We start from the raw sequence: 11,777 nt of genomic DNA, 5'->3' as shown, positions 1-11,777 counted from the left end.
AGGAGCCATGCATGTTTAAATGTGCCTTAATGTATTAACCTCTGCCACTTCTGCTGGGAGACTGTTCCACTTATCAACCACCCTCTCAGAGATAAATGCAGGTCATGTATTTAACCATTTAAGCATAGGCTGTCTCTTTATACAGGGAGTCAGGTTGTGATTGCAGTCTGGGGACCAGAGAGACAGCTTCAGAGTTCTAACCTGTCCTATTCAGTCCTGGGCACCTGATCCGGCTCACGTTACCTGCGGGACAATGCAGCAATTCTTATATCTCTCCAACCAGAAGCACCCACCCTGCACCTGCACAGCTCACCTGTCTGCATATCCGGGAGGTATAGATTTACATGGATTCCTGTATGTTTGTTTAGAGAAACAGGCAAACCTGCATTATATTCTAAAGCATTTCAATAAATATAAATAGTTACATATACAGTGAATATAAACTATGATATATTTCTATATAGAGAGATGATATCCATCAACCTGTATGATTTTCATATATATATATATATATATATATATATATATATATATATATATATATATATATATATATATATATATATATATATATATATAGATGAGAGACATATATACATACTATATAGTATTATATAGTATAGTATAGATGTTGTGTGTATATTTATGTGTGTGTGTGTGTGTGTACACATAAACCTATAAAATAGTTTCTACTAGAAAGATGGCTGTGGTTGTAATGGATATCATATTATATTTGGATGGCAGTATTATCAGGGTGCAGATTATTGCTTTGCCCTGGGATGGATATAGTGAGATCTGTGATAAGAATGATTGATAGTGTGGGTAATTGTGATAATAATTGTGATACCGGAGAAAGCTGTTCCCGGTATGGGAGGGAGGCTGCGGGTGTGAGGCAGAGGGAGGCGCTGCTCCCGTCCCCGTGCTGCACCTGCCCCGTGCCGGTATATATGCGCCGGCAGCCGGCCAGCAGCAGGCAGAGGGAGCGCTCTGTCAGGAGCATGGGGTCCCCGGGCACGCTGGGCAGGAGACTGCTACTGAGCGCAAGCACAGCCAAGAAAGCAGATAGGTAAAAAGACTTCCTAACTCTCTCTCTCTCTGTCTCTCTCTCCCTCTCTCTCTCCATCCTATCTCTCTTTTCTTCCTCTATCCCAGTCTCTTGTATGTATCTTCTTTTTCTTTCTTTCTTTCCCATTCTTCTTTGTCTTTCTTTCTTACTTCACATTCTCTTTTTTTCTCTCTCTCTTACTTGCCATTCTCTCTCCTTCCCTTTTTTTCTCTCCCCGCACTTCCCTTATCACACTCTATCTGTCTCCCTTTCCCTTTTTTTCTTTCTTTCTCTCGGTTGAGGGATTCAATACAGTATACAAGGTACATTATGTGGGAGTGTGACATCATAGGAGTAAATGAGTGTTATGTGTGCAAATGTATTTGCGGAGAAGAAAGAAAGAAAGAGAAAGAAAGAAAGAAAGAAAGAAAGAAAGAAAAATAAGAAAAAAAACCAGACTGGTTCCTTTCCAAAATACAGACCAGAATGATTTAAGTAGCATCCCAGCTGCACACATGAAACATGCATTGGCTGTTTAAAACCAAGGTAGATACTTAAATAGTGAGGACAGAAAATAGTACCTATTGACCCATCTAGTCTGCACCTATCGAATCCTTTTTTCTTGAATTCCTTTACTGTGTTTGCCTAAACTGCTTTCAATGAAAGTCTGTTCAATGTATCCACTACCCTTTCTGCTTCCAATCCTCTATCTTGAAGTCACGTCTTCTGTCTTTATTAAATATACAAAGCCCTGTGTGGGTTAAATAATTAAAATATTATATGAATTATTATTATCAATAGTTCTGTGTGATGAAACAGCTCCATCCTTACTACTTCACTAACCTCGGGACTGGAATGAACGGTTAACTCTTCCTCTGCTGGACTCCATGTAGCTTGGCTGAGCCCTGGAGCATCACACACATATATACACACAAATACACATACATAAATACACACACATACACCCATGTATACACACACACATAAACATATATATATATATATTCATACATACACAAAAATATATACACATACACATAAATATATATACATACATATATACACACATACACCCATGTATACACACACACAAAAAATATATATACACACAGCACTTGGCCTCCCTCTCCCCTGGGTTCTGCTCTTGTTAATAGATTAGCGATCCGGGTCACAAGAACAAAATGTCAAACACTTCGACTTCATATCTACCTCTGCTGTATAAATAACACTACTGGGGTCACACAGCAAATCCCACATCTCCGAGGATCACACAGTTATTCCATGTATAGGGGCTGGAGTTTTATGTACATAGAATGTATATATATGTATATATTATGCATTAATATATATTGCATATGTATCTATAGAACAACGAACATATTATATATATATTATATATATATATATATATATATATATATATATACTAGTCAGTTTTGTGTTTAGGTTAACAATAATGCAACAAAAATCCCTTTTATTTGGATACAAAGCAATCTAGCAGTAAACACGATTATGGAATGTAGTTCTCTCACTAGTACATTATGTGATATTTTTGAGGCAAATGTTGACCTATTTGTGCAATGAGATGTAAAATTCTGATTTGTAAGGAAGGACCCAGCTTGTCAGGTCTAGTTAAACACACAACACAATCTCTAAAACCAGACTCCCCCAGTCCCCAAAATATCCCACTTCACCCCTTCAAGCGCTGCCATCCAACACCTTATATATGATGTATACATATTCTTAATTACAGTATATATAAAATAGTATATATAATATATACAATACATACACATACATAAATATATTGTATACAAAACAATTTTGTTCATACTATTCTGTAGATAAATATAGATCCCACGTAAATGCGAAATTCGTATAAAAATATCGCTTTTTCTACAAACATCTCCATGAGAAAATATTTTTTTCTTCTAATTTGTATCCTTTATCCTATTTATTGCAGAACAGATTTCCGTATTTATTATATAATTATTGTTTCTACAAACATCTCCATGAGAAAATATTTACAATTTTTTTCTTGTAATTTGTATCCTTTATCCTATTTATTGCAGAACAGATTTCCGTATTTATTATATAATTATTGTTTCTACAAACATCTCCATGAGAAAATATTTACAATTTTTTTCTTCTAATTTGTATCCTTTATCCTATTTATTGCAGAAAAGATTTCCGTATTTAATAAATTATTATTGTTTATAAATGAATTGATTTAGATAGCGCCATCATATTCCGCAGTGCTGTACGATGGGGGTTATTAAACATTTTTGGGCTGGAATGAATATATACAGAATATTTCGTTCGTACATTTAAAGTTTTTAAAGCCCAATAATTCGGATATTAACGATTCTCTGAATACAAAAACAAAATACATTTTTATAGTAATTCACCTATCGATCTATTTTAATAGAAAATGATAAAACTATAAAAATTACCGAAGGACTTTAAATGTTTCCGATGTCAGTTCTATGCTACTGGAAATAAATTGCATTTTATCCTGGAACACAACCAAATCGCTGGATGTTTTCTAAATTTTTGCAATTTACAAATTCAATGTTTACAATTTGGGGTGAAAATAGAGAAAAGGACAGTAGGGTCTGTGGTGGGGTAGGTGGTCTGGATGGGTGCTGAGTTTAGGATATTAGGAGGGGGAGTGTTGGAATGCAGTGGGGTGGCAGGATGATGGAACCAGCAAAAGAATGGGATTGGGTGCTGCATTTGGTGATGGGATGTGGGGCGTGGGGTAGACATGTTGGGTGAGTTTAAGGAACACTAAAATTAGCCTGAAGGGGTAAGAGGACAGAGGGGGGATGGACATTTATAAGGTCAGGGTGGGTACACTGCAAAGATGCCATCACAAAGCTTTAGGAACCCTGAAACCTCTGGGGATATACAGATTGTAATGACTTATATTAGGTCTCTCCTTGGAGAGACGTTGAGATCCTTCCCATGCACGGTGACATTGGGTTCTAGGAACTGAAATGTTACAGTGAAATTCCACAGAGATGTTTATATTTTTGGTATATATATAAAACTGTGGACTATGGCAGGGAATCTGTGTAGAGGTTCCTGATGGCTTTGGGTTTTGGGTGCTTGGAGGAGAGGGACAATTAATGTGTTGGAGGGTTGGGTTTGAGTACTGCATGTGGTGACAGGAGGGGGTAGTGGGGTGAGACTTTGGACCCTCCTCCAGATATGCAGCAGTCATGCGGACACCCTCATCTCCCCCACCTAAAAAACTCCCCAATCGCCTTTTGCTTGTTGCTCTAGCTGTAGAGAGATTTGGTCTCCCATCAAACAGCTAATTCTGTGCTTCCCCTCTCTCTCTCTCATACTCACCCTCTTTAGGAGCCTCTGCATTGGGCAGCTGTGTCATTAAGACAAGGGCATACTCTGGATTGAGCAAGGACACCATACTGACTTCTTCAACACGTTCCCTGCAGCTCCCGTTTTGCTTTCTGCAAGATAAGGGGGTATTTCCTCCCACTATGGTGGTACCCAGAGGGCTCTAATTACTTGCTGGAGAAGGTGTCATGCTCAGAAGGGCTGGGGGGTGGAGAAGATCCAGTGTGAACAAGTGGAGGTAACAGTCTTCATCCAGGAAGAGGCTGCAGACCAAGGAGGACTCCCAACTATTTTTAGAAATCGAATTTTGAAGGAAAAGCCACCATGGCTACCATGATCAGGAGCAAACTGTCCAGTGCGGCCACCTCAGTATCTAACAAGTCTCAGGCCAAGGTGAGTGGGATGTTTGCCAGGATGGGGTTTCAAGCAGCCACCGATGAAGAAGCTGTTGGCTTTGCCCATTGCGATGACCTGGACATGGAACATAGGCAAGGTTTGCAGATGGACATCTTGAAGACCGAGGTGCCTGCTGGAGATGTCCCAGCTGAGGGAGACATCCACTACCAAAGAGACGGCACAGGACCCCCTCCCTCTGATTCTAAAGATGAAGGACTGTGCTCTGAGCTTTCTTCTGTCGGAAAACCTAAAATCACAGCTTGGGAAGCTGGCTGGAATGTCACCAACGCCATCCAGGTAAATCCACTGACTCCATCACATGTGGCCACATCTTCTATTGTATTTTTTCCATTCCCACCAAACGTTCTTCATTAATCATGAATCAGATTTGCCATAGAATTTCAATTTCAAGCTCTGTGGATCCTATGCTTTTCTAGAAGACCACATTCTATTTGGGGACAGTCTTTCAAGGTCAAAAAAATGTCTCAGTTTGAAGGCCAACCTTAAGTCGTTAAGGTCCCTCCCCAATGTAAATACATTGTATATCGTATAATTTTAAACTTCTATCTATATCATCTATCCATCTCTGTTCACCCATCCCCTTATCTATGTATCATTGCACGCTATCATTTTTTTTGCATACTTACATTGACCAAGTTTGGGTTTCCTAAAAATATATATTTACTGCAAGTTGAATATCAAATTAATCCGACAACGCCAAAATTTCGATTTCGTATGAAGCAAATAATTTGCAAACGAATTACAAACTGTGTAAATGTCTGGCTGTTTTACTAGAGATGTTCCTAAATTAGCAATATATTGGATAGTGGTGTATATTAACCTACATATATGCTTTGATTTGTTATAGACAGTTTAATCGCCATCATTGTGCTATAATTCTTTATACACAATCTGAGAGTGATAATAGCAAAAGCTGTCTTCTACACACTCCCCACTACTGAAATTGTATATATATATATATATATATATATATATATATATAGATATAGATATAGATATAAAATATAGATAAAATAGCAATTTATATATTATATGATTCCTCTGAGCAACTTTATAAAATTATATATATTCAATAGAGACATAAGGTGTTAAAAGGTTATTAGTCTGTGTTAAATCAGAGCTTGAAGTATAATAATTATATATATATATATATATATATATATATATAATAAAAATTCCAATTTAAATAGAGTGTTAGGAAACATTTATTGTTTTAAGGGAATTCAAGGTAAAGCTTGCAGAATTTATAAAAAAAAAAACAAAAAAAAACAACCCAAACATCCATAGCACATTCTGTAATTTTGTGAAGACAAATGTATTTAAACATTCACTTGGGTGACGCAGTAAAATTGTTGTTCATTTTTATGCAATTGTATCAATTTCTCACTTCTGTAGTAAATACAGTTGTATTCTGTTGTTTCTCTTTCTTAATTTATCTTGTAACATTCTCATCTTTCTCATTTATTTCTTTCCATAGGTACTAGCCACCTATTTTCCCATATTTTTTGTCTTTACTATATATTAAAACTTTAAGTTTTAATTTCACCACCCTATTCATACAAAAGGGGTAGATGGATATGATATATATATATATATATATATATATATATATATATATATATATATATATATATATATATATATATATATATATACATATCTATATATTGAGAGAGAGAGAGATAACAGGTAGATAGAGAGATAGATAGCAGATAGATAAACATTTTTGGAAGTCACACATAGCCCCATATGTCTCCCTCATACCTATTAATTTAGAATGTAATTAATATTGCAACAGACTTTTTTTATTGAATAATTTTGACTATTTCCCTTTACCCTTTGGATGCCAGATGAAGGTGCTGCACATTGTATTTTGTGCTTCCTAAAGATGGCGTTTCTGTGCTGAATGCCTCAACACCAACATTTTCTTCATGAAAATCTATGCATCAAAATGTCACTGGTTACGCCTGCCCCCTTCTGGGGGAACTGGGAACTGCACGCCACAGCTCGTCTGTATGGGAACCAATTTAGCAAATCTTTCTTGCAAAATCAGACAGTTTAATACTGGTGGGAAAAACACAAATATATGGATTCATTTGGAGAAAAAAGGGATACAGGAAATAAGAAAAGATAACAGACTAATAATGCATCTACCTCTAAAAAAATTAGAACAATTAACATCGTTAATCACCCTTAGCCAGGGTGCAGGTCCTTTACCAAATGGAACCCCAACCAAGAAGCCTCTCTGTTGTCCCCTGCCACATGCCATCATCATAGACCAACAAAATGTATCAGGGAAAATATACATACCTTTTACCAAACTGATTTTTATCCTTTTAAAGTCCTCTGGGCCAAACTATATAAGTGGAAGGTTTATTTAATATTCCAATTTGTTATCCAGGAATACCCTTGGCTAGTTAAACTATTCTTCTTGTGACTTCAAAATAACTTTAGCTTATACAACGGGAATGTAGCATTTTTATAAAAAATAATTTATTTTAGGGATTGTTGCATATGATAACTGCATGGCATTAATGCAGAAAATGCTTGGTAGCCATGGAGCGTCCTTCTTCCTTCACCCTCTAGCTCTGCGCGGTGGATGACTAATGTCACTAATTACTCAATTGGAAATAATGTTATCTCCTCCACCAGCATTAAAGGGATGCTAAAACACGTTGCTTTTTCTTGAAGGTGTTTGGAATATTAAGAAAAGTTCAGACACCTTTCAAGTTGTGTTATTTTCTCTGAGACACACAACTGAGATATGAAGGGAATGTATGAGTGTTTTCCCCCTGCTCAGGGACATCTTTTGGGTCAATGCATTCCTCAAGGGCCCACATCAGGTATCCTATGTGTCCAAGTACCATCACATTTTGGTTTCATTCTCCTAGGAAGTTTCATATTTGTCAAAATAAAAGAGGGAGCTGAGATAAAGGCAGGAGAGTGAGTAAGATGCTGCAGTGAAGATGGAAGTAGAGTGCTGCGATAGAGGTAGAAGTAAGGTGCTGAGATGGAGGTAGAAGAAGGGTGCTGTGATGGAGGTAGAAGTAAGGTGCTGCGATGGAGGTAGAAGTAAGGTGCATAGATGGAGGTAGAAGTAGGGTGCTGCGATATAGGTAGAAGTAAGGTGCTGAGATGGAGGTAGAAGAAGGGTGCTGTGATGGAGGTAGAAGTAAGGTGCTGAGATGGAGGTAGAAGTAAGGTGCTGAGATGGAGGTAGAATTAGGGCGCTGTGATGGAGGTAGAATTAGGGCGCTGTGATGGAGGTAGAAGTAGGGTGCTGCGATTGAGGTAGAAGTAGAGTGCTGTGGTGGAGGTAGAAGTAGGGTGCTGAGATGGAGGTAGAAGTAAGGTGCTGAGATGGAGGTAGAACTAGGGCGCTGTGATGGAGGTAGAATTAGGGCGCTGTGATGGAGGTAGAAGTAGGGTGCTGCGATTGAGGTAGAAGTAGAGTGCTGTGGTGGAGGTAGAAGTAGGGTGCTGCGATGGAGGTAGAATTAGGGTGCTGTGATGAACGTAGAAGTAGGGTGCTGCAATAGAGATAGAAGTAAGGTTCTGCGATGGAGGTAGAAGTAAGGTTCTGCGATGGAGGCATAAGTAAGGTGCTAAGATGAAGGTAGAAGTAGGGAGATATTCTGGGATCTAGAGAGATGGACTGAATTGATGATTGGGAGAACATGTAGGAATGCCCAGGGGCCCATTAATAAAAAAAACAAAAGATTCCCTTGGTTTCCATGGTAATTTCTCCACTTTCATACTTATTCCTGGAGTTCTGAACGAGAGTTAATGTCTCCTGAATATTAATATACATGAGCAAGTAGACAAAATGGCGGAAAGTGTGAAAGGCCCTCAATGACTGCAGTCATTTTATGCTTTTTAAAGCTGACAGGGCTCTATTCAGAAGGAAAAAAGCGTAATGATTAACGCATACGTGCTATTTTTTTTTAAATATCCAAAGATCATTGCTTTTATTGTAAAGGAAGCTGATATTGACGTGCAAGTTTATGTTAAAAACAACTTTAGGAAATCTAAGTAAAAACCTGTAAGTACCGTAAGTACTATTCATTAATTATAAGAAAATGCGTGTTTTTTTCACACATAACAAAAATCACCCCCTTTCACCAAACACAACACTTAATACCAACGTTCGTCAAGTTATGACAAGGTTAAGGTACCGGTTAAAATACCTAACAATACGTGACTGCTGAAAACTGTAACAGATATTTAGGAAAGGGGTCAGCATGGTATATATGGAGGAGCCATATGAAGGGAGTGACTGTTCCCTAAATAGAAGACACATGATGCTTTAAGTACCCAGTTCCATATTCATTTTGTTAATATCTGCCAATAGCCCCAAAGATGGGACTTTGCGTCACAGTTATTTCTGTTGCAGCAAATGTGCTGAATATTGAGTCTGGTGGTTGGTAGGTGTTGAATGGGGAAAGAACCTCCTTGACCTCACAAGTATTGGCATGATATGATGTCACACCAGCACCTGATTGTGAGTGGACCCTTCTGTTATTTCATAACCCATTGTAGTGCCCCAGCCCCAGGGGTATCACATGCGGGTACTATGAATAAATCCACCAAGTTCAAGCTATTTTAGATCCAAAGCAAGGCAAAATAAATACATTGAAACACTGATTTTGAATTAAACGTGATGGGGAATTCTCGTTTGACTCCTTGGATCCACCACATATCTGCATTTATAAATACATGTTTTTTATCCTTGTTAATATTGTCCTTTTGTGAAACAGCTTCTGATATTTGATGGCACCATCCCGGTAAAGCCCTCGTAATATGTTAGCATTGAACCTATATGTCTTTGGAACCTCATCTCTTATGTACTTCTGTTTTGCAGGGAATGTTTGTTTTGGGTTTACCCTATGCTATTCTTCATGGTGGATACCTGGGACTGTTCCTTATTATTTTTGCTGCTGTGGTGTGTTGCTATACGGGGAAGATCCTTATTGCCTGCCTCTATGAAGAGAACGAGGATGGTGAGACGGTTAGGGTGAGAGACACTTACGTAGACATTGCCAATGCATGCTGTGCACCACGATTTCCTAAACTTGGTGGAAGAATTGTCAACGTTGCTCAGATAATCGAACTGGTCATGACGTGCATCCTGTATGTAGTGGTGAGCGGAAACTTGATGTACAACAGCTTCCCGACCTTACCAGTTTCCCAGAAGTCCTGGTCCATCATAGCCACTGCTGTGCTCCTTCCATGTGCTTTCCTCAAGACCCTCAAATCTGTATCCAAATTCAGCTTGCTCTGCACCTTAGCTCATTTTGTTATAAACGTCCTGGTAATCGCCTACTGTCTGTCAAGAGCAAGGGACTGGGCTTGGGACAAAGTCAAGTTCTACATAGATGTAAAGAAGTTTCCTATCTCTATAGGCATAATTGTCTTCAGTTACACCTCCCAGATCTTTTTGCCCTCTCTGGAAGGAAACATGCACAACCCAAAGGAATTCCACTGCATGATGAATTGGACCCACATTGCAGCTTGCATACTGAAAGGACTCTTTGCTCTGGTGGCTTACCTAACTTGGGCCGATGAAACCAAGGAGGTCATAACAGATAACCTGCCATCCACCATCAGGGCAGTGGTCAACATCTTCTTAGTGTCCAAGGCCTTGCTCTCCTATCCACTGCCCTTCTTTGCTGCTGTGGAGGTCCTGGAGAAGTCTCTCTTCCAAGAAGGAACCAGGGCATTCTTCCCAAACTGCTATGGAGGTGATGGGAGAATTAAGTCTTGGGGGCTCGCTCTCAGATGCGCTTTGGTCATATTCACTTTGCTGATGGCCATCTATGTGCCCCACTTCGCCCTGTTGATGGGTCTCACCGGAAGCCTCACAGGAGCTGGTCTTTGCTTCCTCCTTCCAAGTCTCTTCCATCTGAAGCTTATGTGGAGGAAGCTTCTTTGGCATCATGTCTTCTTTGATGTTGCCATCTTTGTTATTGGATCCATCTGTAGTGTTTCTGGATTTGTGCATTCTTTAGAGGGTCTCATAGAAGCCTTTAAATACAATGTAGAAGAATGATTCCAAAATGTCGGGGTGACGATCGTCACGAGCATTGCAACTAATTATGCATCATTTTCTACTGACATTCTCATCATAGATATTCATGCCAACCCTTCATTTGCCAGTTGGATTGACAATACAGGGGTTTCCAATGTGTTCTCAACCCTTCTTGCAGCTAAGGAGTTAACCCATGCACATATCATCTGTTGCAATCCTTTTTTTTATTCGGGAAAAAATAAATTATGGCAAAGAAGAAAAATACAAAGCAGCTCATATCAGTAAATAACTGTATATTAATTGAAGGGAAATATTTTATTTTTGTTATATTTATTTAGAGAATAATTTCAATAAATTAGGGTGGAAATAAAATATATAGATAAATATACTTGAATGCAAAAGAATATGGAGGTTCATAGAGATATTTATGATTTCAGGCTGGTCTGCATGTATATTTAAAATAAATCATCCATTATTACACCTAATTATTAATCATTATTAGGACACTGGCCGGGGGTAGGGGGCACTTTTGTGTTTCACCAAACAGATGCAATAACTACTTGGACAGTAATTACAGGCTTTATGGCAAACTTATTTTCAGAGCTGGTCTGTGTTTTCTCTGACCCAATTTAACACTCACAAAAAAAGAAAGATTAACAATTAACCTTTGAACTCCAGCAGTGACCCCTTTTTATTTTATTTTTCTGGTAGGGGGTTTCTCTAAGAGTGGCACACACATGGGATTTGTATAGGGGCAGAAGTTCATCATGTGCAGTTTTTTTTCCAAAGTGCAAGGTGTGTTACCTGTGGGTATGTGTGTGTGTGATGTAACTGTGCTCACAGACAAATGTATATCCTAAAATTCTATTGTGGTACCTTAATATATCAGTTCAATAAAGAGACATATTCTCGTGGCGTCTGTGT

General features: G+C 38.4%; 1 protein-coding gene across 1 annotated transcript; it reads left to right on the top strand.

Moving 5' to 3' along the window:
- Positions 1–4,732: 4,732 nt before the first annotated feature.
- LOC149275225 (vesicular inhibitory amino acid transporter) lies at positions 4,733–10,874 on the top strand. Its single transcript, XM_089504883.1, has 2 exons — positions 4,733–5,101; positions 9,687–10,874. Exons 1-2 carry the CDS (start codon positions 4,733–4,735, stop codon positions 10,872–10,874), a joined length of 1,557 nt encoding a protein of 518 aa, XP_089361009.1.
- The last annotated feature ends 903 nt before the right edge of the window (positions 10,875–11,777 follow it).

Source organism: Sceloporus occidentalis, unplaced genomic scaffold (genome assembly GCF_023333645.1).
Source record: "Sceloporus occidentalis isolate IW3139 unplaced genomic scaffold, rSceOcc1.0.p SCAF_293, whole genome shotgun sequence".
Lineage (NCBI taxonomy): Eukaryota > Metazoa > Chordata > Lepidosauria > Squamata > Phrynosomatidae > Sceloporus > Sceloporus occidentalis.
This window is presented reverse-complemented; position numbering and strand designations above follow the sequence as displayed.

What these genes read in the sequence shown, in the direction of transcription:
- LOC149275225 (XM_089504883.1), top strand. Translation starts at nt 4,733, where the DNA reads ATGGCTACCATGATCAGGAGCAAACTGTCCAGTGCGGCCACCTCAGTA. An exon ending in ATGTCACCAACGCCATCCAG is followed by an intron (nt 5,102 to 9,686) that starts GTAAATCCACTG and finishes TCTGTTTTGCAG; the next exon opens with GGAATGTTTGTTTTGGGTTT.